Raw genomic sequence first — 27,984 nt, 5'->3', positions numbered from 1 at the left:
TCTGCGGTAGGCCTAGTCTCTAGCCTTGTCCTCAAGGAGCGCACAGTCAAGTAGCAAAGATAGACATGTAAACAAAATTTCGACATAGTGTGATGACTGCAACAAAAAGAAGCATTATGAGGTTAAATGTAAAAAGGTAACTTTAACGGCGGGGGAGGGGGCGTGGGGGACCGGAATGCATGAAAAGTTTCCTGGTTTAAGTGCTTCGGTATCTGGAGTTTGAAAGACCACGTGAGATTTGTTCAAGTGCATTTCCTGTGGAGGGAAGGCTTATGGTCCCAGATTTGATGGGCACAATCGGAGATAAACTGAGTAGGTAAACTGATTACAACAAAGGGTTTAAGATGGGCTAAACTGCTCTCTTTCCTTTGGGGTCACTGGGCTCCACTGCAGGGTATTAAGAGGGGAGCAGCTTCAGATGTTTTTATTTTGCTTTAGTTGTTAATTTGTTTTTGAATATGTAATACATGTATTTGGTATAAAATTCAAGTTATAAAAGAATATATACAATGATCAGCCATTCAGTTCTTTCTAGAAGCAACAGTTCTCTGTTTCTTGTGTATCCTTTCAGGGAGTCTACAAATACACTTTTTTTTTTTAAGTTTATTTATTTATTTATGTACTTAAGCACTGTCTACACCCATGGTGGGGCTGGAACTCAGGACGGGGGAACTCAGAAGAGTCACAGGCTCTTCTGACTGAACCAGCCCGCTGCTCCTACAAAAACATCTTTTTTTTTTTTTTTAAATTATTTATTTATTTATTTATTTATTTATTTATTTTAATTTATTTGACAGAGATCACAAGCAGGCAGAGAGAGGAGAAAGCAGGCGTCCTGCTGAGCAGAGAGCCCGATGGGGGCTCGGTCTCAGGACCCTGGGATCACAACCTGAGCTGAAAGCAGAGGCTTTAACCCACTGAGCCATCCAGGCGCCCCCAAAAACATCTTTTATAAACATGGTCTTTCAAGAGACTTTCTGCAGCTTAGTTACTCATAGTTTTTCTTGATCTACAGCAGTACTTGGGGAGCTTGTTGGAAATGCAGAATCTCAGGCCCCATCCCAAACCTACTGAATCAGAATCTGCCCTTTAACGGGATCCTCAGATGAATCTGCCCATTAAAGTGTGAGAGGCAATGATACAGTCATCCATTATAAAGATAGATGAAAGGGTGGGATGCAAGATCCCTAGGACACAGTCTGTCTTTTATTCACATTTGTATCTCCAGCATTTGGCACTGTATCTAATACCATAAAGCAAATGTTTTATGAATTAATTAAAGGAGAACACAAGCCTAAAGTAAAGTAAAGCAATGGTAACAGAGGAAAGGACTAATTGAGAAATATTTAAGGGTCAAAACAATTCGTTGACTGTGATGGTTAATTTTATGCATTAGCTTGGCTAGGCCATGATAACCAGTTTTTGGTCAAACACTAGTTGTTGTTAATATCCTTGTTGTAAAAGATTAACATTTAAATCAGTAAGCTCTGAGGTAAAGCAGATTATCCTCCAAAATTTGGATGGGTCTTATCCAATCAGGTAAAGGACTTAAAAAAACCACACCGAGGAAAAAGAAATTCGGCCTCCAGTCTGCCTTTGGACTCTGCAGCAGCAGCTCTTGTGTGGGTCTCCATCCTAATGGCCAGCTCTGCAGATTTCAGAATTGCCAATTTCTATAATCTGTGAATCTGTTCCTTAAATCAGTCACTCTCTCTCCCTCTCTACACATTCACACATACACACACGCGTGTGCGTGCACTCCCGCATCTCACGCTATTGGTTTTGTTTCTCTGGATAACCCCAACTAGTACAGTGACTGATTGGATGTGGAGGCGAAGGGGATGGCAGAAGTAGAGGATGGTGCTTTTGGAGATTGAATGAGTGGTGATGACACCAATCTATGGGTGCTGAAATAAAAAACATGAGAGCTATCCTTGCTTCCTCTTACCCCCTAAATTCAGTCACCAAGTTCTGTGATTTATTTTCGCTATTAATCTTGAATCCATTTACCCCCATATCTCTTGCTACCACCTTCATCAAAGCTTTCTCTAGACTTTTCTATGATGACCTTCACAATTGGTTTTCCTTCTCCCTGACTTGCCCCTCCACAGTCCATTCACTACACACCAGGCAGTTTGCTTATTTAAACATTTAAATCAGATCGGAACACCTATTTCTTGAGACTGTTGAGAACTATTCAGTGGCCTGTTATTTTTAAATTCCAGCTCCTTACTATAGCATACAAGGTCCTGTATGTTTTGACCCCTACCTCCCATCAGTCCCCTATGTCATTTTCTCTCATTAACTTCATTGCTACTAGCTGTCTAAGACTACTAAGCCCTTTCCTATTTTTGGACTTTGTACTTGCTATTCTTTCTGCCTACGATGTTCTTTCCACACATCTTTGCATGGTGTTTTTCTTTCAAATCAAAGTTCATATGTTACCTTTGCAGAAAGCTCTTTCCCCGACTTCCCTCCTGCAAGAGGCCTCCGCCAGTTACTCTATCTCATCACTCTGTTTTTGTCATAACATTTATCACAATCTCTAATGACCCTGTTTACATATTTAATGTCTCTCACAATCTCTAATGACCCTGTTTACATATTTAATGTCTCTTTGGAGTAAGGGACTTTGTGTTCTTTACTACTGTATTCCTATTACCTGGCATATAGTAAATGGTCAATAAACGTTTTTGAAAATGTCTAATGGTGCCTCATCATAATAAGGACTAAGGATAAATTAACTTATGATCTCTGATCTTGACATTCTTGTGGGATGTCCAAATAGACATGTCTAGTATATATTTGGAACCACAGAGGCCGGGGCTATTGATAGAGGACCAAGAGTCATCTGATTACGTGGTTGATGAAATCATGTGACTAGAGGCTATCTGATAATAGGACAGAATGAGAACAGTCTTTGAAAGACATCAACATATAAGGAGCAGCCAGAGAAAATAGGTATAGAAAGCATACTAAGTTTAAAAAAAAAAAAAAAAAGTATCCTTCCAGTTCTGTTGTTTTGTTTGTAAAAAATTTAATTTTAAAACATTGTGGAATGTGTTGGGGTGCCTGGGTGGCTCAGTGGGTTAAAGCCTCTGCCTTCAGCTTAGGTCATGATTCCAGGGTCCTGGGATCAAGCCCTGCATCAGGCTCTCTGCTCGGCGGGGAGCCTGCTTCCTCTCTCTCTCTGCCTGCCTCTCTGCCTACTTGTGATCTCTGTCTTTCAAATAAATAAATAAAATCTTTTTTAAAAAAAATTGTGGAATGTGGTATATTTGAAATTTCACTTTTTGACATCAGGAGACCTGGGTTTTAGTCATTCAAATATCAGATTATATTGAATTGAACATTGAACACTAATGGTGAAGACTGGAGAAAGTGCACAATGATTCCTTATTTTCTGGAAATTGTCCTAGTACACAAGAGTAGGTAGGCTCCCAAAAGCTGTGTTTGCTTTCTTACCATAGCTGATTTAAGAAGGACATAGCTGGTTTGGGAAGGTCAAAAGCAAATTGACTGTGAAGCTAATGAAGCTTTAGCTTCAGAGCCCCTAGTTACATGGACCGCTTCCACTCTTCAAAGAAAGCCTTCCAAACTGTATATGCTTCAAACTGTAAAATCTGGAACTGCCTCTAGGTGGGATGTAAGTAACTCAGTGGAACTATCAGTTCTTTTTAGGTAGTCTCCAAAGATGGCCTTCCAATGAATAGTACTCACGCCCTTATGCAATCTCTTCCCCTTGAGTCTGGGCTAGCCCTATGATTCATTTTTAACCAGTAGAATAGGGCAGATGTGACATGGGATGCTAGGCCATAACAAGCCTCATAGCTTCCACCTGCACCTTTTGGAATGCTCACTCTGGAGGAAGCCAGCAGCCATGTAGGAAGTTTTACTACTCTAAGACTACCATGCTGTTTCAAACTAACTAGATGGAGAGGCTGTTTATGGGAAGAACCAGACATGGGAGTGAAAAAGCCATCTTGGGTATCCAGCCTGGTTGAGCCCTCATATGATTCCATCCCAAACACTTGAATGCAACTGCAGAAGACCAAAAAGCAAGAGTTGCTCAACTGAGCCCCATCACCCTACAGATGAGTGAGGGAGAAGTTATCTTAATTAAGCCTCTTAACTTTTGAGGTGAATCGTATGCAGTGATAACAGAAGGATTCTCTTTCCCAGGACTTTAGAATTTGGTGACTGATGACAGCACCCTGAAGGGAAGACCAAAACTCCTGATGAAGTGATGATTTTCCAGGCCACCTTACTTCCTTCTGCCTATACTTGAGGTCCAGGTGTCCAGCTCCTCTTTAAATGTCATGAGGTACCCCAGCATCTTTCATTCTTGGCCTCAGCAAAAAATTTTAACAAAGTCCAAACTTTGAAGTGTGAGCTCATTCATTGATTTATTCACAAATAATTATGGAGTGCCTAGCCTATACCAAGGACTGTTCTAGGTTCTGGGGATATTAACTTGAAGATATTAATCTACATGCAATTGAACATGGGTTTGGGGAGTTGGAGATGCTATGGAGAAATACATGGGCTATATGTATGCAGCCCTGATTAATTTGTTAAGCAAAAATTGAGAATTTATTCACAGTGTTGTGCATGCTGCTTTTTGAAATGAGGAAGCAGGGAAATAATTGTCTAGAATTATGTGCAACAAAATTCATTCAGTCCTTAAAATGAGTCTGTGATTCACATGTTAGTCTCTAGGGGAGCCCTATAATCATACATAACAGTATTATTTTACAGATGATCAGAGTAATCGATCAGTGGTTTAACAAATTTATATTAAAACCTCTGCCTGTAAGAACTTCATCATTAAAACCATAAGGTGGTAAATGACAACAGAAATGAAGCAGAGGGGCGCCTGGGTGGCTCAGTGGGTTAAAGCCTCTGCCTTTGGCTCAGGTCATGATCTCAGGGTCCTGGGATCGAGCCCCGCATTGGGCTCTCTGCTCAGCAGGGAGCCTGCTTCCTCCTTTCTCTCTACCTGCCTCTTTGCCTACTTATGATCTCTTTCTGTCAAATAAATAAATAAAATCTTTTTTAAAAAATGCAGCAGAGATGCCAGTGGTGGCTTTTTTTTTTTAAAGATTTTTTTAAGATTTTATTTATTTATTTGACAGAGAGAGATCACAAGTAGGCAGAGAGGCAGGCAGAGAGAGAGAGAGGAGGAAGCAGGCTCCCTGCTGAGCAGAGAGCCCAATGCGGGGCTCGATCCCAGGACCCTGAGATCATGACCTGAGCCAAAGGCAGAGGCTTTAACCCACTGAGCCACCCAGGCGCCCTAAGATTTTTTTTTTTTTAATTTATTTGACAGAGATCACAAGTAGGCAGAGAGAGAGGAGGAAGCAGGCTCCCCGCTGAGCAGAGAGCCCAATGCAGGGCTCGATTCCAGGACCCTGGGATCATGACCTGAGCTGAAGGCAGAGGCTTTAACCAACTGAGCCACCCAGGCGCCCCCCAATGGCTTCTTTTTAAGTGAGCTCCCTTAAGTACCAAACTCAAAATCTCAGAGATCAATGAATTAAGGCTGAAGAGGTTTTAATTGCATATAGGACAAGTTAAGATATTGATAAAGTACCAACCTCACTGAATCATTATATATGTAAAAATACTGTATTTGTGTTTGATATAGAAACAACTAGGGGCACCTGGGCAGCTCAGTTGTTAAGCATCTGACTTCAACTCGGGTCATGATCCCAGGGTCCTGGGATCGAGCCCCAAATTAGTCTCCATGCTCAATCTCAGCGGGAAGTCTGCTTCTCCCTCTCCCACTCCCACTCCCCCTGCTTGTGTTCCCTCTCTTGCTGTCTCTGTTAAATAAATAAATAAAATCTTAAAAAAAAATACAAAACAGAAAACTAATTGGGGGCACCTGGGTGGCCCACTTGGTTAAGTAAGTGTCCGACTCTTGATCTCAGCTGAAGTCTTGATCTCAGTGTGGTGCGTTCAAGCCTCATACTGGGCTCTACATTTACAAAAAAAAAAGGGGGGGTATGGAGCCTACATTAAAAAAAAAAACCAAAAACGAATTGAGTTTTTCCTCTTAGCCCTCAGCCCTCCCAAAAAGCCTACCCAAGGATTTTCTAAGACATGAAGTGACAGCATCTGTCTCTGTTCAACTCCTATACATTTTCCTTCACTTAGTTTTATATGGTACCGTAAAATCTGAGAGGACCTTCCTATTCCTGTCCATAAACTGGACAACCCATACTCTTCCTAGGACTTTACCAATCTCCTGGCCTCACACTGTCCACCAAAGGGTAGCACCCAGTGGATTAACCATTTGTTGTTTTAGAGGAAGAGATTACATTGTGTGAATTAGGTCAACTTCTGCATAACTCTTAACTGTTGTCCCACCCACCCACCCTATTCCCTATGTCAGCCAAAGTGATCTTTTGAAGACAGATCTGATCATATACTCCCTTGTTTGATTTTATATCCTTATGCCGCCTCCTCCCCGCCCCCCCCCCCCGCCCCCTAGCCAAGCCTGGCTTTACATTCTTTCTAATAAATATTCTACAGATCTCAACTTAATGCTTTTTCAGCCATCCCAAGCCTGACTCCAGACGAGATTGTGTAACTGGCATTCTTAGAGCCACTCTTCTCCTCTGTGACCCTTGTCCGAACATTATTGTCAGTTCCCCATACTAGACTGTAAGCTTAAGGGCAGTGTCAGGTTTGCTTCTTTCCACCATTCATAGAGCCTGGAATAGTGGCTAACACATAAGATGATGTTTTAAAATGACTTTTACTGTCATTAGCAAGGCTGCTTATAGTTACTTTCAACAAATATTGCCATCTATCAAACATAACATTAAAGGTCATTATGTGGTAGCTACTAAAAGCTCTATCTAGTTCATTTGGTTAATCCATTAAGAAACTTCTAACTTGGCAAATCATTTGTATCAACCCCACTACCCCAACTACTAAACCAGATCTCTCAAACCATTCAGTACCATTTTTTCATCACCCACTTTTTCCATAACACTCAGCATATTTTCATCAAATACGTTAACACAGGTGACCTCTCCATTATTACTTCCTGTCTTCATTTGAGTGTACCCTACTGCCCATGTTTTCCTCAAAAGAGCAAGGACACGTGGTATTACAATACCGTGATTTTCCACTGCCCTTTCCTGCCCCTTCTAGTTTCAGACATCTCCCCAGACACTGCATATTATCTCCTGCATACCCTCAAGAGAACTAGCTGCTTTAGCATTTTCACTGTTGTAGTTATTTGTATATTGCCTCACGGTTTATAACGTGTTGACATGTTTCATCTTTGTAATTCTGAAAGGTAGATCTTGGTGCACCTTTTGCACAGAAAACTTTGTCTAGTAAGTTAACCAGCATTTGTGGACTTGGAATCAGACTCTCTCTGAATGATCCTTTTACTAACCAAACTCCCAAGTCAACTATTCACCTTAAGTCCAGTCATTTCTTTCTAAAGATAGTAGGGGTACTGCAGTGATTCTCAAACATGTATGTGCATTAAACTCCATTACAGCGTAGGGAAAATAGTTACTAAATATTCCATCACAGCCAGGGGGTGAGGAAAATGAAGACATGCTGGTCAAAGGATAGACATCCAGTTGTAGGAGGATCTAGTTTTGGGGATCTCGTTAACAGCACACTGACTATAGCTAACAGTGCGGTAAGTGTGGACTTGAAAGTTGCTATCAGACTAGACTTTAAATGTTCTCATGTCACCCTAATAAAAATGGTAATCAGGTAAAGGATGTGTCCACTAACCTTACTGTGGTAAACATTTCACAATGTATCAAGTCATCACACTGTACACCTTAAACTTATACAATATTAATTTTACTCAGTAAAGATGGAAAAAAGTCTCACCAGAGAGATTGGGGTGGAACCAGAGTACTGTTTTGTAACTATGTGGTTCATGTTATTTTGCCTCATCTTAGGCTCACCATGATCTGGTTATTTGCTATCATATCTGCTTCTCAAAATTCGCCCCTTTATTCAGATTTTATTCTACTTCCTCAAACAGTAGTTCCAGAAATTGTGACTCCTCGTGTCTGTAGCCTACTCTGTGTACCTTACCTGTATGTCCTGAAGATATCAGAGAGGAAAGTAATGTGAAAAAATCATGTAACTAACCAAAAAAAGCACTACACCAATATAAGCTGTTATTGTTTCTAATGGCTGATAAAATATCATCAAAGAAAAGTGTTTCCATAAAAGTTTTATTTATCCCCACAACAACCCTGTGAGGTAGGGTGATCAGGGCATTTGAAGATGAGAAAACTAAGTCTACATTACTTGTTCACGGCTATACTGCATAGTAAATATGTAGAAATTAAACTGAGATTTTTTTTTTAAATATCCATGACTTTTATATTGATTCACATGGAAAAAGGCAGAGAGAATATTATCTCCCCCCTACCTTAATGCCAAAAGGACACTACCTTGAAAAATCCCATTTCAAAAGATGAAAGTAGTATTTCATTGCTTATTTCTACAAAGATTTATAAAATAAAAAAATAGTGAAATATCTTACAGTTAATATATATAATGGTCTCATTCAGGGATGTCCTCCAGCTATATATATATGATCAACTATTCCAAGTGCTAGAAATTCAAACTCTTAAAAAAAGTATGAGACAAGAATGATAATGAGCAGTAGCCTGAATCTTCTTTATTATTCCTCCATGTATCTTGAGTAAGTTGTGAAATCTGATCCCAGTTTAAAACAAAACAAAACAAAACAAACCAACAAAAAACTACCACAGAGACATCCGGTAAACCTTTATTTAGTTGCCTATTCTCAAACCACTGCCACATTACTTAAAACAGTGATTTCCCAAAGCTGGCTATTAGAATCACTTGGAGAGCTTTAAAAAAACAAAAACAACAACAAAAAAACAGAACTCTCAGGCCCCACTCTAGATCCACTGAGACAATTCTGTAGGGCCTAGGCCTCAGGAATCTGTATTTCATAAGCTCTTCAGAGTAATTCTAATGGTGAGGTTTGGGAACCACTGATATATTTTAAAATACTAATAACAAAACCAAAAAGTAACTAACTGTAAACTTGCTGCTCTCTTACCCCTTTTTAAAAATTTCTCAAAACACATTATATCCCCAGAACTCTTGCCTCTGGGCAAGTAATTTCAATTCAAGATACAGAGAAACATTTTATAAAAATGTATCCTAGTGAGTGAGACTTGGATTCCAATAATAATTTAAGTGGCATTTAAATACAAGATACTGAGTTTTGTGGTTCTTAATCTGAAATTTTAAAATGTGTTTTATACAGGTTCCTAGCAGGCTTTCACCTTCAGAAGATAGTAAAAGTAATGACACAATCAAGCATATGAGCACTGAAAAAATACTATACTCAAATATAGCTCATGAGAGGAATAAGAAAGTGAATGAATGACAACCTAAGGCCTTTTGGCCCATACATTTTTGTTCCCAGTCCACTCTTCCCCTATAAGGGGAAATAAAATAAACATTCTTTCCTAGTTGCTTGGCATAGTTATTCAGTGGGTAACTATTAACTAAGTTAATTTAGATAAACAAGATTAAAAGAGGTAACAAATAAATACCTAGGAAGACAAAGAGAAGTCAGTTCAGAAAACCTTAACTATCTAAGGATGTGGTATATAACACCATCATGTTAGTACAATTAAATGAAGGCTTCAGTGTCCTTTACATTTCAGCTTTATGTGATTGACACAAGATGTGGAAGAGATCTGGTCCTTATGAAGAATTCTGTGCTCGCTGTAAAGATTTGTAGGAATAATGAAATGCTTTCTTCATTGATGAGATGAAGTCTCTATGTTTTTCAGGCAAGTTGACTGGACAAAACAATTAAAACGAACTTCTTTAGAAGGCTGAATGAAAGTACTATCTGGCTGAAAAAGTCATTGGCCAAAGATAACTTTTTTTAAACCATTCTATGTTTAACACTAAAACAAAAACAAAACAGAAAAAACCAACAATAACAACAACCAAACAAACCAGAAAAACCAGAGAAATGTAAAAAAAAAACAATGTACACATCCATTTCACTGACAGGTACAAGAAAATAGCCATTTATAGAAGTTACAATGCTTTCAACAATCCCCCACCCCCGAATTTTGGGAAACAAGATAAAGCCATTGGGTAAATAAATATACATACTAGCTAATATAAAACAATTATGGTTTCAAATCGTTATCAACTCTTTTAAGACTCAGAGAAATATGGTGATATAAATCTGATTAGGGCTACATATATTACACAGAATTAAAAAACACAACTGATTTAAACATCCTAACAATAATACAAATATTTAAAAGAATGTCTTAAAAGCCAGACATTTATCACTGGAAATATCACAATTGTAGTATGTACTTCAGATATGTAATGTGTATATAGGTCACTTTTGCTGTGTCTTATCAGGTATCTGTCTCTCCTGCATTTCCTACGGTCAGTTTTTAAAGAGTTAATGTTTCCTGCATGAACTGAAGCAGCTGGGCACATCTCAATTCACAAAATAGACACCTCCACTTAACTAAATGGAAGTGTTTAAGATAACATTTACCAAAAGCTAAAGAAAAGGGGTAATGAGAAGGTAAAACATTAAAGTGAAAGGAAACTGGATAACTGTCTCTTCATAAATTATTTTAAATTTTTTATTAACAACAAATTTAAAATGACTGAAATCGAATAATGAAGAAAAATAAATTGGTCTCAAGAAATTCTCTCAGGCCATATAATTTCTCTTTATTTCTTTACAGAATCTTGTTACGCTAGATTCCTTTGTCAGTTGACTTAAAGAACTCTCCCAGCATGGGACTGAAAACACCTTTACCATTAATAAAAGATGATTAAAAGTTGGTGTTTATTTTAAAGTGCCCATAGGCATAACATTACAGGTGCTTACATTTCCCTTTCAATTATGGGAAAGCCCTTTGAGACTGTGTTTACTTAATCAGAAAAGCTTTCAGCAATTGTAATGCATGCTGAAAGCTTAGAACTTGTACAGGTTTTGGGTTTTACTGTTTGAGCATTTAAAGGGGAGCAAGGAGAAATGTAACTAGGTTCACAATTTTGAGCAAGAGCATATGTAAAGGTAACGTATGTACATTTTATTTCAAGAAAGACAGAAGACAAACAGCATAAAGATGCCCAGATGCCCTAAAGATAAATACATTTCAAAGATTCTCATTAAAATGAATCTGGAGTATTTTTTCCTGCAAGCAAAATACCTTTCTTTAAATTAAAACAAAAACAACCAAAACAAACAAACAAATAAAAAAAAAAACCAGTATTCTGAATTGCAAATGCTTTGCTTTTTTTTTTTTTTGCAGAATATCTGCCATGATTATTTTTTTAATGAATAAGGATTTTCCACAAAACAGGCTTGCTCTACATGCTAGGTTTTTTAAACAGTTCAGTGACACAATATGCTAACTACATACACAACAGATAATATAGTAAGAAAACACTCAACCTGATGAAAAGTTAAAATCTTCATTAATACACTGAAAATTGACATAACTCATGCCTTTAAAATCAAAAATACAAAAATTAAATGTTTTCCTAAAAAGATTTCCTTATTTTAAGGATTCATTTGAAAATGAAGCTGCATGTAATTTGTACAATAAGTTGTACAAGTAAACAGGTAATATACATAAAAAATTAAGTGACATACTCCTCAATTATCAGTTGTCCACCTTTAATTTCCAATACTGTACTTTCTTAACAAGCATACAAAATATCAAACTTCTCTTTAGAAAAAGTGCCGTTCTTTGACATCCTTTACACAAAAACAGTCTGAGCCTGTGGCATGTTAATGCAGTCGAGAGGCAAAGCATACTAACTTTTACAAATTCTACCTTCCATAAAAAGCCTCCCGAAAAGGAGATTACACGCCACTATAAAAATATCAACCTCTTGTGGTAGCTGCATTAGAGAACCAAGGCTTGACGACTATTTTCATATAGCATAGAAAACCACTATGAGAGCATATTAACTGCATTGGTGGCTTGGAAGTTTACTGTGCCACAGGATTATGCATAGCTACTGTAAGGTACCAAGACTGTTACACAGAGTTTTAAATTGATTGTAACCAAGAGCATAACAGAGGTACTACCAGCCCATGCAAAATAACTAAAAATACTGAGTCACTGTGCTGAATACTTCATTCCTGGAGAAAACCAAAGGCAGCAGTAACCAAATCAAGCCCAATAGGTGACCAAACTCATTCTCCTCAAAGATTGGTGAGCACAGTGAAGTCTGAGGTATACCTTTATCCATTAAATCTGTGTGCCACTGCAAGATATTACCATTTGGGAACACATGCCATCACAATGGTTTAAATCTTTTGAATATTAGTCATTCATATATTCTTATCTACCCAGTCCTTTGATTTTTTTTTTAAAAAGATTTCACCTACAGTAGAATATTACAGAAACAAAATATAAATGCATGTCTTTCTAAATGAAACTTACATGGACTAAAAGTAGAGAATATTTTTAAACAAATATACAATATGCAGGCAGACAAAGCAGGAAAACGGCCATTCAAATGTATAATAAAAAACTAAAAATTGACTATTTCCAGAAAACTATGAAGCGCCTTAACTAAAAGGAATGCATAATGAAAATCTAATCTAATACAGGTCAAAAATGTAAAAAGGTTATAAACCTTAACAGGAAAAATAAAACAACTTTTACTGGCCATTCCTGTTGAAATGAGAATCTTAAAGTAACAGAAAAGTGGCTACAAACCCACTTAGAGCACCAAACAGAGAGAAAATAAAAGTCCATTTTCATCTCTGTTATTATCATAAAATCCTGTGTGACTACAGGTCAAACTGCTGGTGGCAGAAACAGAATTCTTTATAAACTGCAGATGTCCTGTACATAAAAAAATTTCACTGGAGTTGCACTAGTTCTAAAGACTCTTCTGTTTTAGCCTACCTACTGTATGTATTCAATCTGAGATAAAGTCTCTTTCTGTAACCCTTGATTATTATTGGGCACCAAAGATAAGAAAAGCAAGACGGGGTACAAAAATGCAAAATTTCAACAGTAATGGCAATGTTTTTGTCTTAGTCCAAAAGGGTCCTGCATTCTCTCCCCCTTCAGTGATTTGACAAGTCTTTGTACTTAATCTGGGGGCAGCAAATCATGCAAGCGAAATCTGTCTCTGATGTGAGGTCGAACATCTTCATTCTGTGTGGAGAAAAAGACATTTTTAAAAGCCACGTAAATTTCAAAAATATGATTCTCATAACATTCTTCCTTTGCAGAGGAAATATACAGTTTATTTTACAACTTACATTATTTTGTTTGGCCAATATAAAGCTACTATGAAGAAGCAGTTAACTTAAGAATTAAATTTAGACTAAAAAAACCAAACCTGTCATTCAGGTTTTAATTCTGTAAAGAACAATTATGCACTAAAGGGCAAAACCAAAAGACAGAAGTGTTAAGCCACTGAACTCTACTTGATATATTAGGAAAAAAGTAAAGCCAGAATAAAGTTTCAGTAGCATAAGCATAAATTCTAGACCTGAACTATGAAAGCAAAGTGAAATCAATTTGATACTACTAGTTGTGACTTGCAAGAAGCCCAGTGAAATAAAAACACCCAATCTACAAATTTTTAAATATTGATGAGCATGATTTTAATATAATTTAAAAGGTTAGAAAATGCTTGTAATCCTTTTCAACTTTGCCCTGATTTCATACCAAGCTGACTTAAAATGTCAATATAAAGTGTTAAAAAGGTTTGTTTCAGTAGAGTTGAGGCAACAAAAGAAACTTAAGATATACTTACCAGTTCTACAAGCTTCTCCAGAAATGGAATCAATTTTAGGAGCTCATTGTCATTTTTATCCATAAACCAGCTTTCTATAGGGATTCCATTAGATAGCTATAACGATAAATAAATAATTAAATCCTCTTTTTACATTTTGCCTACTCTGTAAAAGCCTGAAAGAGAAATAACAGATACTTAAGAAACACATGTATATAATAAGTTCCTCTGAAAAGGAATGCCATCAAAGTTTATGCCTGTCATATTCCAACAACTCAACCGTGCAAGAGAAGGTGTTAGGGAATACATCAAAGCCCAACTGGTTTTTCCACGTAATGTCTTCCTAGTATATATGAAACTATACAAGAAAGATCCATTGAAACAAGTTTTGCATTAACATTAACTGAAAGTATTACTTCACTGATTCAAGAAATAGCTACTATTAGTCAGTGCAAGGTACTGTGAATGAAGGAATACAGCCAATGTAAAAAGAACGCTACCAGAAAGCCTATACTTTTACACATGGATTATATCACATTCATTTTATTCCAACAAATAGAAGGATAACCTGAAACAGCATTAATGTAGCATACAGATACAATGGTATTTCACTGAAGAGGAGTCTAGAAACAAGAATGCAAACCATATTTGTTTCATAGTAAATAATCTCTAGGTTGTCTTTAACATTTATGCAGAATACTGTGTTTAAGATGGAGGACAACTGAAATGATTTTATCCAGGAACCATTAAGAAATTCTTAAAAAATTCAAAATGTGAGCAGTGACCTATTTTGAACATATTTCAATACCATATGCAGTTTTTCCCTTTTCTCGCTTTTCATCTTTTTACTTTTTTACTCGTTCTATCAACATCCAACCCAATTTCCACCATCCCTATTCTGTCCAGATTTATTGTGAAGGAAATCTCAAACTATCACATGAACATATTCATAATGTAAAACATTTTGCAAGGATGCCTCAGTTCTAGTTCAAGTTTTATTTCTTTAAAAGGCCTTCTTTTTTTTTTTTAAGACTTTATTTGTTTGACACAGAGAGAACACAAGCAGGTGGAGCAGCAGGCTGAGGGAGAGGGAGAAGCAGGCTCCAGGAAGAGTAGGGAGCGCAACGCAGGGCTTTATCCCAGGACCCTGAGATCATGACCTGACCAGAAGGCAGATGCTTAACCAACTAAGCCACCTAGGCACTCCCCCAAGTTATATTTCAAAGAAACACTGACACAGCATATAAACATATTGACAAAATAGTCTAAGAAATTATTTCAGAATATCAAAGCAAATATATCAGAACATGACTGAGGTATTTTTAATTCTCAAACATGTTTACAATTACTTAACAACTGCTAAGAATACTATTAACTGATATATATATATATATATATATATATATTAGGATTTTATTTTTTTATTTGACAGAAAGCGATCACAAGTAGGCAGAGAGGCAGGCAGAGAAGGAGGGGGAAGCAGGCTCCCTGCTGAGCAGAGATTTCCTGATGCAGGCTCAATCCCAGGACCCCGAGATCATGACCTCAGCTGAAGGCAGAGGCTTAATCCACTGAGCCAGCCAGGAGCCCCTGATATATATTTTATAGTCCCTTCTTATTTAGGCCTACTACCCAGATTTTTATCTGTGTTGTACTTAATTGAAAGAAAATTTTCAGGGCACCTGGGTGGCTATGTGTAAGTTAAGCCTCTGCCTTAGGCTCAGGTCATGATCTCAGGGTCCTGGGATGGAGCCCGCATCTAGCTATCTGCTCAGTGGGGAGCCTGCTTCCCCCGCTTCTCTTCTGCTTGCCTCTCTGCCTACTTGTGATCTCTCTCTGTCAAATAAATAAAATCTTAAAAGAAAATTTCTCACATGGAACATAACAATTTGGCATTTCTAATTCTGAAAGGTAATACTAAACACAGAAATTTCACCAGTCAAAATTCTGTTCTCCTATCATATTCTGTTTGGCAGCATTTGTTCTCACACATATATATTTTTTCTGAATTTGTTTAGCAACCCTCCCTTCCTACCTGATATGCAAAGGCTTGTGGTGAGTTGTCAATTATTATAGTCTTTGAAAGATCTCTTCCAAGGATATTTAAGTCCTTTATATAGTTTCCTTGTACACAAACACAATGTTCACGGAAAAGCCGATGCCTAAACATAAAAATAAAAACAAATTAACTAAGAAAAAAAATCTCTAAAAATTACAACATATACTGAAACATACATACACATACCATAGGCTTTATAGTTTAAGCCTTATTATTTTCTCTCACAAAGGAAATTCAAATATAAATGTGAGCCTAAGCTTAAAAATGTTAGCAATTATTGAAACCTTACAACCAATTATTACCATGCCTTTAAGAACTTCGGCTTATCCCAAAATGTTATATTAAATTATAAAGAGGGATTAAAAACTCTGTAAATTGTTTTTGTAATTTATTTACCCAGGAAAGCTCAGTTCAGATGCAGCATCTGGTTGTCAGCGAGGTCCTGCTTTTTAACCAATTTTCCAGATGGTTGACTGAGGCACAAGGAGGTCAAGTGACTTGCCCAAGGTCACACAGTAAGTCAGTGGTTAGCCCCGCATTGGAACCCAGGATCCTCCTGGCTCCCAGTCCTTTGCTCTAACCAGAAGACCACACAGCCTCCCTATCCCTGTACATGCCAGAATAGAAAATATAAGAAGGAATGTTTCTGTGTTGGCATTTTTAAAAATGTTTTTAGTTTCCCTTATAGTTTTTGAGAAAAGGTGTGGAGGCCAAAACATTCCATCATTTCAACTTTTCCCAAACACCCATCTTTCTTTTAATTTAGTTGAGTGTGTATATGATCATTTGAAAAAACAAGGATTGAATGAAATGATGAATTTAGATTTAAGTATTACAAATGTAAACTAATGTTTTACCAATGATACTTAACTGAAAAATGCTGTTATCATTTTAAAAAGCTATGAAAGGCTGTATAATAATACTTATAAAACTGTCAAAATTATATCATCTCATTTAGCACTCAAAATGTTAGTCTCCAAATATTACTAATAATACAGATCACCTTGAAATGTATACATTAATAATTTGGTAAGTTTGGCTTCCTTGTGTCTTAATCCCACTAAACAATTTTCAACAGCTAGGGTCTACTCATACCTCTTATTTTTAATTATGGAATTTCAAGAAAGGGGCATTTTCTACCAACAAAACTTGCCATAGCTCTGAGAACAAAACTCAACCTTAAAAACACCAGTGCCAGTGGTGATGACAGTTTTCTAACCAGACAAAACGTATTAAAAATCGTTCTCTTCCTCCCTTTTTATAAAGAACACTTTTAACTAAACCATGATCTACCTCTGTATGGTTTAAAGACCATCCTACTTTGAAAAGGTTAAGACCAGACAAAAGAATTTTCATTCCTGGTTGGGCCTGTAAGATTCCATTTTTATTTGTATGAACATTTATGTTACATATGAGGATACTGGAGAAGCCAGTGCAGCACATAATGCAAGTTACTACTAATGTTTCTTCCCCAATAGCAGCAAACTCACCCAAGACAGGAGACAAATGACTATGTATGTGGATACTAATGATTACTTCAATTAAATTACAATAAAACTCCTCCAGTTATTCAGGAGTCTGACAGTCAGTCAGTAGCAGGTATTTGCAGTTTTACAAAGGAACTACTTTTGCCAGTCATCAGATTTTGCATGAGATTCAGACATCATCGAATTTCTGAGTCTCCCTTGTCTTCAACATAATTCCCTTTAGCATTCTAATGAATTCAATCTACTATTCAAAAAGTTCTTCCTGTTTTAAATTATTCAAATACAACTACATAAAACAAATTTAAACTCCCAAATATTTAAGTTTTATAGAACTAGTTTAAAAGAGGGGCATTAATTTGTAACATCATAATTCCATGACTATGATTTGCCCCCCAGTTAAAACTGAAATCTCTAAGAGGGAAAGGCTGGTATTGCTCACCACTGTTGCATGGAACACTGGAGGTGCTGAATAGAAATTTTCAGAATGAATGAAGTCATCAAAGCAAAATCATTTGTGTACTTTTGTTAAAGTTAGGTAAAATGAGCATGTATTATACTTTCATAAATAGAAAACATCATTTTCATTTCTGATCTGATGCTTGCTTATATGGAAGATAAAATGGAAAGTGACAAGGGCAAATTCTGATCCTTTAGATTAAAAAAATCACAGTTCTATTTACAAGAAAGAAAATCTAAGTATAGACATCAGAAAATGGCTTTTCGCATAGCTGCAACCACTCAATATCAAAGGTACCATTAACAGTAGAAATTAGGATTTTCCACTAAAAAAATACGGAGGAGAGTATTCAAGAAAATGAACTCCCAGCTATTAAAGCTTTCATGAGCCTTTTCTGGCATCTCTTATATAGCTCTTGGTCCAAAAAAAAAAAAAAAAATCAAAGATTAACTCTGGCATCTTAAAGAATCCAGCAAGACTGCTAACAGTCTTAATATCTCACTTCAGTTGAAACAAACAATGGAACTAATTTTCAAACTGTTTTAAAATTACCCAAGGCACTCCCACCTAACCAGGAACACACTGCATCTGCTGGCTCAGGACACACACAAGGAACTGAGTCCAGATCAGGATAACTTGAGTGACTAAACCAACTGCAATTTCCAATTACAGTCATGTAATGTTTTCTTTCCATGGAGGACAAATTTGCTCTTGAAAAAAGCAAAAGAGTTTAATTTATCCTTTCTGTTAAAATTAACCTTTATTTCTCTATGCCATTAAACAGGGGACATAACATGCATTATCTCAGAGACATAAGGAAGTGAAAATATCATGCACACAGTGAAAAATTCCGCATACCCCCAATCTCCCCCCAGTCCCAAAAAAAGTGAGGATACAGATGGACTGTTAATGAATATATACATTTGATCTTTGTATCCTTTAAAGAAAGTCTGTCTGGAGTTATATCATTTGGAACTCTTAAAGAGTTTGGGGCTTAAAAAAATTCATTTCACCATTCAACACAACCAATCTCTATATATGCAGCCAACTGAAAATGGCCATCAAAATTAAATAGAATCAAAGTAATTTCATAGATCAGTGTGACAGACATTTCCACTATTTCTTAATTAAATTTACCTGACCAGTTGCTTTTTAGGGTCTAGTATGTTCAGTAACTTGTCTGCATACACCTTCTTAGAAGCAGTAAAAAGAATGATCTACAAATTCAGGGGAAAAGAAGTAATCATTATACATGATCTAAATATGGGTACTGTATTGAATAAAATAAAAATACTTATGTAATTAGCTTAAGCATGTTTACCTCATACATCTGAGACATTCGTTCCAGGAATTCCCTGAAGAATGGTCTTAATCTCACGTAAACCTGAAGAAATAACAAAGACACACTTCAGTAAATAAACATACAGAGTAGAAACAACTTATTTATAAGAGATGTTGTGTTCTAACTCTGAATATATTATAATTAAGAAGTTCATATTTTAAAGTAATAGAAAAGTTCACTAAGTACCACTCAAATATATTTCATAAACCAAAAATCACTTAAAACAATCTTTTGGTAGGGAAATAACAGTCATTGTGATGTTACTTTTTAATATTTAAATGGCGCCATACAATGTAATAGAACTTTGTGAAATATAATTTTAGTAAACATTCAAACTAAAAACTGAAGGTTTCCCTTTGAGATTTTGATCCGCCAATCAGCTCCATCTTCCAGCCAGGTAGCATCCATCCAATTATTAGGCAGGCTGTGTCCACCTCTAGCTGACCTGTCTCAATGACCTTCCTCTATATTCAGAATTTCTTCGTAACAATCATCTGCTAAGAATACCTTTATTTTCAATCTCTATAAAGATAAATAATGTTCAAGAAAGAGATGTCTGGATTGGTGGGTTTAAATAACTGGAATTTTTCAGAATTCAGTCTTTTTCTACATTTACTGATTTAGACGTGGCATCTAAATTAGCACTACCAGGCTACTTGAGACTGAAAATATAACAGTCTAATACCAGTTATCAAAACTTACTGGCAATATCAGGAAAAACTATAGTACCCAAAGAACTGTCTATGGTCAGACCACCCTGAACGCGCCCGATCTCGTCCAAAGAACTGCCCTTTCTTATTTATGTTTGTCTGTTTCTTGCCTACATTTAATGTAGCTCTTGTAATACACACCAGAATTCAAAAAGAACAGAATTATAAGCCAAGAGCAACCACTAAAATGGATTTAGAGAAGATTTTAAATTATATTAATTTTGTGACAAAATTTTATAAAGACAATTTTATACTTTATACTCAACAGTGATTATTAACTTAAAACACCATGAATAACAAATATTTATAGAAGATCTATGCACCAGATTCACTGGTGCATACCCACTAGTAACTACAAATTCAAAATCTAGGCTTCATGAAATTTAATTGTCATTAATAGACATCCATACAAAAATAATAAAAATTTCGTTTTGGGAATGTTTTGAGGAAGAACAGGGAAATCAAGCAAAGGATTCTAGGAAGTAGTGACCACTGTACTACCAATCTTTATATCCAGGGCCCTCTGGGCAGAAGACAATGTCAAATATACAGTAAATACTTGATTTAAAACAGAAACAAAAACTGTTGAGTAAATGAAATAGAATTACCCAAAGTTAAGCAATATAGACAAAACAGAGAAAGAGAAGCAAGCCTATATAACTACATAAGGACAACTACTGAGTTTCCTCAAAAACTAATCATTTGTAGAAGACAAATTCTGAACAATTATTAATATGCTAAGAATATCACTACCCCTACCTCTAGGCTAGAATGATAAAGTATACTTGCTTTGAATCCCTATTAGGCATTTTATTTCAATCTCTTGACTAATCAAAACAAAGTAAAGCCATATACCCCTACCCCTAGAGTAAATAAAAACAACCAAATCCTTGGTATCCAATCACTATCATTTAGGATGAGGCACAAGAAATTTAACTAAAGCTGCTCTTCTAATTAATTTTAACATTTTTCATCCTAAAAACATTTGGTATTCTTTGTGGCCAACCCAGGTAACTGACAGATTTCAGATATATTACTGTCTCAACTGGAAATAACATTTTTTATTAACTATGTGTCTTTTCAAAAATAGATTTGTGATGATTAAGGAAAAAAAAATCAATTTAGTCAATACTTTTTTCCAATGACCTCAAGGATGATAAACTATGAACCATTAGTCCTAATTACCAAAATACTTTATTTTTGCATTTTTGTTCTCAGAATCTCTGTTATCACTTGCTCCATACTATAAACTAAGTAAGGTCTCTGTAATTTGGGATTTGTTTCCTCTGAACCCTAACATACTTCCATTTTATTTTAGAGGAATACTTCTATGTAAATGATATTATCCAAGCAGAGGAAGTGGAGCACCATACAAAGGTGACATTTTTAATTTCTTATACATGACTTCCAGATTAAGTCAAAACTATTATTTCATTATACATAGAATATATGCTACTATATACTATACTACTTTGACCATTCTTAATATAAAAATACATCTTAAAATTTGACATCACTCTCAAAATGTACTTTTGTACATTTTTGTTTATAGGGGAAGATGTGGCCCTAAAGATGGGGAATATATTGCTAGACTGTTTCCTTACATGAGAATAGAATTAATTGTTAGCTATAGAAGTTCCTATCCTCAAAACAGATTCACCATTTGAACAGGAAGGTATTTCAGTATTAAAATGTATACACAAAACTAAGGTGGTTAGTGAAAAAGAAGAATATAGAAAGATACAACATTATCTGAGCAGGGGTGGAAGTTCTGCTTTGTGCTGCAAAGGCAAAATCTCAGAAAGAAAAACAGAAATTGAGACACAAGGCCAGCAGGATCTAAGTCATTTGGATGGATATATTAAAGCAAAAAATATATAAAAGTCAAACACTAAGTACTATCTAGTAGGAAACAGAAAACAATTTAAGATATGTATAATACAAAGAGACAATTACTTATCCTGTGAGGTCACAGAGATACAGAAATACACAAATGCACAGAGGCATTACAGAAAGCTTCCAAATCTATTCCACAGATATTCTTAACTACATTTATCTTCTCCTAACTTTCTCATCATAAAGATTCCTGTCCTGAGCTGCCTACTTCCTATTTTCCACATTCTTTCTCTATTTAGTATTTCACTAACCATCCTTCTTCAAACTTGTAACTCTTTACAAACTTTTAATCTTCCCACCATTGAACAACATGAAAAAGCCAAAAGTTTAAAAATAATGCAGAATGCTACAAAGAAACAATGATATAAAAATACCGTACCCAAAGATACATCTCGAATAGGACTCACTACTATGCAAAGATATGGATTTATGAATATGTTCAAAATACAAAACATTAAAAATAAAATCTACTAGAATAATACCTGCAAAATAGTGGTAAAGGACCTAATCTTGTATATAATCTGTTATGGATTTTACTAAAATTTAAATTTTATATAGAAAAGTAATGAATATATATAACAAAACATTACATTAACAGTACATCAACATTCCTTCATATGAATAATACCTGACAACCTGTACTTACTTTGGTATTAAGACAGTGAGAACATCCTATAATTGTGTATATACATACTCTAGCCAGGCCATAAATGGTAAACAAAACCAGATATAATAAAAGCAGTCACCAAAATAACAATCTAATTATAAACTGATTAGAAGTATTTTATGACAGTCGTATTCATGACTAAGTATGTGATGTCAATCTATATAAACTGAGTAATTTCTATTAGTTTATCAAACCTTATCTAATTTCATAGATAACTTTAACAGCATGACCAAAAAAAGAAGAAGAAAGAGGAGAAGAGGGAGAAGAAGAAAACACCCAAAGCAGCCATGCCTTTGTAGGCAAGTGAAGAAAAAAAAATTCTTACATGTAAATCTTTTAAGGAAAAATATGTCTTAAAAAAAAAAAAAAGGTTTAGTTTATTTTAGAGAGAGAGCTCAAGCAGGGGAAGGGGAAGAGAGGGACAGAATCTCAAGCAGACTCTGCACGGAGCACAAAGCCTGGTGTGGGGCTGGATCCCAGACCCTGAGATCATGACCTGAGCCAAAACCAAGAGTCGGAAACTTAAGCAGACACTTAACTGACTAAGCCACCCAGATGCCCAAGGAAAAATATTTCTAAATGGCTGTAAGGAAAGATAATACAACCTTACCATATTTAAAAAGAAACATCTTATTAAAAATTTTTCCACGATATCCTTTGAATTTATTGCTATACTGATAAAGTTTTTGAAATTGTTTTAATTTCATGCCGAACATGGGACTCAAACTCATGACCCCAAGCTCTACACTGGTATAGGTTTAACACAAAACAAAACAAAAGAGTTAATTCAGTGGGGCTCACCTACGTAAGAGTATGGCACCTTTAAATAAAAAGATGATTGGTAAATACTATTTTTATAATCAGCAGTAAGACTTTAAAGCAGTAGAAAACCAATAAAGCTGGGGAATGTGAAGAATGAGATGCTACAAGTAGCTGAAAAATCTAAACATTAGTAGACACCATAGGTGTAAAAGTTGACTCTGCCAAGTTGTTAACCCTTCTATACACCTCAGTCTCTTTAAGTGGATAAAGTAACAGTACCTACCTCATAGGGTTGTTGTGAGGGTTAAATAAGCTAATACATGTAAAGTACCTAGAAGAGTGCCTGGCACACTGAGACTGCCAACAACTATTATTACTATCCACCCTATTATTTAAAAGTAATCAGTCACAAGGAGAATAGCTGGAATGAGTATGATTCTATGGGGCAGAACTAGATAACCTCAACTCAAAAGAGAAAGCTGTACAGCAGCAACCTACACTTTTAAATCGTGTATTGCATCAGTATCAAGCTTAACTATTTAACTTAGTGAACATTTTCTTAGCATCAATACTAGAGCCTAGAGATAAAACCTTCTGTAAAGAGGGTTGCTCAGGCAGGCCCTGCGGAGACCTCAAATTCATAACCCACTGGGTGACATTATAGTCATCCTTTGCTTAACACAGTTCCAACAAGAAGTAGATTGCTGGGGAAAGTATTTGTAGGCAGATCAATCCGGAAATGAATAGATAAATACTAAAACATCAAAATAAAAAATAGTAAAAACAAAACCCCTAACTAAAAGATTGTTCAAAACATTATACGAAATAGGAATAAATCAGAAAAGGGATTTTCCTATAAAGTCTACATGGGATAAAGTGAAGCTTATGGTATTCATACAGATAAACTTCCAATGAAGCAAAATTTTCAAGTAAAAACTGGCCATTACATACATACATATATATTTTTTATGTGTATATATATATATACACATATATATATATACTGTTTATTTGTATGTGTATATATAAACTATTGCTGTGTTTATATTTACATGAAATTTAATCATTTTAAAAGCAAAAAAAGGTCATTTTAGTAAAACAAAAATGCTGCCTTTAAAAACAAATTCTAAACCATCTAAACAATTTAATATGCTTAGCAATCAACTGTTCTCCTCTCCCGTTAGCAGAACGTTTTCAGCTGTTGAATAAGAATTTTCCATGCATTTTTAAAATAAACTGCCTCTAATTTTAAGATACATTTACAAAGAATACAAAGAATTCCTCATAAAATACATTTTATCATCTTTGAGAAGTTGATAACTGTAGGTTTCAGCTCTCTTTTTAACCTTAAAAATCAGTAATGAATAATTACAATGAAAAAATTAGTACCAATGACTAACTATACTTACTAATAAGGAAAGTTTCTTTAAAATTACTTTTTAATATTAACCTGCAACTAATTATCATAATATTGTTATTTTAATCCTCCAAACTAAGTGTCCACGGCCCCAAATGTTTTATTTAGGGCACAATTATACATACTACTTTTGTACAACAAAAATTATGCTTTGTGAAGTTCAAAATAAAATGTCTCTTGGTTAATATCAATTTAAGTCAGAGCCTGAGAGAAGGAAAAACTTGATTACATATTTACTACAAAATTCTTCATTTACATGATTGCTTTTTCTTCATGAAGCAAAAATAATGCTGACTTTTCTACAAAAGACTATAAAGAGGAAAAAGAAGCCACTGACCCTCTATTCCTCTTGTTCTGTAGTACAAAATATTTGAGATCTTGTGAAAATTACTCTATGCTATAAGGTTGCCAGAAAACAAACTACAGTAATGGGGAAGAGGTGGAGCTTCGCTAAACATGGATTTCCCACCCACCTCTCCCCCCAACTTTTCCCATACAAGCAACCTCTACTAATAAAACAAAGTACCCTTTAACAAGTAGCTCCCTACGGAACCTATCTCTCCTTGAGTGCTTACCACAATCTGATTTCTGGACAGCTGACCCAAAGTTTGATGATTTTACTGATCTTCAGAAAGCCACTGACTGGCTAAAGTCTTATTGGTGAACAGAGTCAAAAATCAGATGCCCCTGCCATACTTTACAGAATGAGGAGTTGGACAGCACAGTTACGTTTGGCTGTACTGTGGTGAAACATATGAGGCATCTTCTTTTTGTCTTCAATTAGCCACGTTTGGGCTGAGTAGCTCTATTACATCTTCAAAAAACTGAGCTCCAGTTCTTGATGGAGATAGAGGAAGGTCATTGAGGAGGTGGTTCAGCTCAAGAGCTAAGTGAAAAATCTGTCTTTTGATTCAGTCCTGCTTGTGGATAGAAGTCATCTTCTGGATGGAAGAGGGAGTGAGATGACCTAGAGTCTTGAATTGGTGGATCTGCAGGAACAGAAACTAAATACAGTGGAGACCTCTTAACTGAGTAACACCACGAGATGGATTTCCTGACAATGTGTCAATATAATCTAAATATAAAGATTAAATATGTGCACTGGAAATGATCATGCACTTGTTTTTCCAGATATCAAATGCATTTGCACCATTCTATGAATAATACATTTTCCCAATAACTAACTTCTGTAAAATAATTTAGGGAAAAACAACCAATTTAAAGGGGGGAAAAAGACCCATTCAAACAAAAATCCATATACTTTTGCTTTATGAGTGCCATATCCTCACTTTAAAAACTCAGTTCTTTCGAATGACTTATTCCCTCCATCTACACAAACCACAATCTGTCTATCCATATAGTGTCAGCAGTAACATATATCAAATTCTGAGTTTTATCTTTTAGGATTTGTTATCCCCCAGAGAAATGTAGTTCAAATACACTCAATGTAGTAAATTGAGGCTTGAATAATCGACCTGCTCAAAAATTCTGAGAACTGGATTAAGTAAGTTGAGTCCTACTTATCAATTAAAGAGAGTATATACCATTAAGGCAGGCAATCTTTAAATATGAGTAGGGATCACCTTAAATTTTCCTTAAACTTTCATCTGGAAAAAAACTAAGAAAGCCCACAACCAGATTATAGTGGATCTAGTTTTTAATTTCTCTATACATTATTAAGAATTCTGATGAACATTTGATTACTTACTCCCACTTAGAATTTGAGTACGTAAATTTACTGTATATACTCTCATAATTATTAGACCAAGGGTCACCAAACTATGGCTTGTGGGCCAAATACAAACCGTCACTTCCTTTTGAAAATGAAGTTTTACTGGGACACGCCACGCTTATCTGATTATGTATTTACTGTCTATGACTAGTTTCATGCTACAATGGCAGAAAAAGTATTTAGAACAGAGACTGCAGAACCTAAAATACTAAGAACTGTCCCTTTTCAGGAAAAAGTTTGCCAACCCCTAACATAGATGATTATTAAAGCATACGTAAAACAATTTACACTTAAGTAAATTAAAAAAAATTACACTTAAGTTGTTTTGAAAGAAAGAAAAACAAGTAGAATTAAAATTAGATATAGGCCAACCATAACAAACTTACCATAAAAAGAAACCCAAAGTAAAATAAGTCCCAAGAGGATACTTTACTTGGTGCTGATTCAGATGAAGAATTTGATCCTACCTTAACATTACCAGTTTATTTTTAAGAGTATATACTATGCTATGTAAATGCTACGGAACTGATATATTCAAGAGTATATAGATAAATGCCATGGAACTGTTCACTTAAAAATGGTTTATTTTATGTTGTGAATTCATCTCAATAAATTATTTTTTAAGAGTATATACAGTATTGTACAGGTTTCTACCTTTAAGTGGGCCACATTATATTGCAGTGGTTAAATATGTAAGTTACATCTTACCTAATAATGTGGTTTCTCCAAAATCTCTTAGATCATCTCAGACCCTTGTGTATATTTCTTCTTTGCCAGTAGATGGAGACAACACCACTGAAAGTTTAAAAGACATCATTCCCTGTTTAAAGGGAGCTTGCTGGTCTGAAAACTAGGGGAACCCTAACCCAAGATTTCTTCAGTTATTTTTTAAAAAAGCAGACAGAATGGCTATGCCAAAACCAGAAATCCAAGGGATTATACCGAATATTAACTATGGACATCCTCAAAAATTTAGTGAAGGGAGACTAAACTCTGTACACAATTGAATAGCTAATAAATCATCATAATAAAATGCAATCATCTCTGTAACTTATAAGATTCAAACTTCCTGCTCACTGCTCCTAATTTAGGCTAGAATATTTATTTTTCAGTTTCAGAAAGTGTAATTCAGAATATGTAAGAAAAAGAGTTCTTTGAATTCCAGAGGTAGATGCAGTACATGGATGGTGTTTGTAAGTATTAGTTTATGTACTGCTAGAAGACTTTTCTTCAAAATAAGACAACTATCCTGATCAACATAGAAATCATAAGAACTTTATTAAAAAAAAAAAGAGAGAGAAGGCAGAAATGGTGGAAGCAGCAAGAAAAAATTCAACTGTATGGTCACAATAAAAAGAAATGCTCATAACAGGGAAGAATCAAACTCATCTACTTTCCAAGTTTCTTACTTCACTACTAAAAATGATATAAACAAACCAAAATTGTCTGCAAGAAGTAAATTTCAAATCTGAAAGCTTAAGAAGTCATCCAAAAATAATTATTTAATATGTTTCAAATAACAACTTTCCTTTCCAAATTCAGAGCCTGAACAAAAAACGAAGTTATCAAGCTAAAAAGAGAGAACTGAGGTATTACTGAACTATTTATATTTGCCACAAGACTCCTGTCCTAGATGTGGACTAAACAAGAACAACCCATTTGGC

The 27,984-nt window shown here is 35.4% G+C and overlaps 1 protein-coding gene across 6 annotated transcripts in view; it reads right to left on the bottom strand.

The window, feature by feature from the left end:
* Positions 1-11,093: 11,093 nt before the first annotated feature.
* CTDSPL2 (CTD small phosphatase like 2) overlaps positions 11,094-27,984 on the bottom strand; it is a 78,934-nt gene continuing 62,043 nt past the window's right edge. For all 6 annotated transcript variants that reach the window (XM_032343556.1, XM_032343553.1, XM_032343552.1 and 3 more), the window contains 5 exons: positions 19,116-19,178; positions 18,932-19,011; positions 15,827-15,953; positions 13,813-13,908; positions 11,094-13,205 (listed from right to left, as the gene is read on the bottom strand). In XM_032343556.1, the coding sequence (XP_032199447.1) occupies positions 13,140-13,205; positions 13,813-13,908; positions 15,827-15,953; positions 18,932-19,011; positions 19,116-19,178 (432 nt within the window). In that variant the 3' untranslated portion in view covers positions 11,094-13,139. The remainder of the gene's footprint in view (positions 13,206-13,812; positions 13,909-15,826; positions 15,954-18,931; positions 19,012-19,115; positions 19,179-27,984) is intronic.

The sequence above is a fragment of the Mustela erminea genome, chromosome 5 (assembly GCF_009829155.1).
Source record: "Mustela erminea isolate mMusErm1 chromosome 5, mMusErm1.Pri, whole genome shotgun sequence".
Taxonomy (NCBI): Eukaryota; Metazoa; Chordata; class Mammalia; order Carnivora; family Mustelidae; genus Mustela; species Mustela erminea.
The sequence above is the reverse complement of the archived record's forward strand: the minus strand, read 5'-3'. Positions and strand labels throughout refer to the sequence as shown.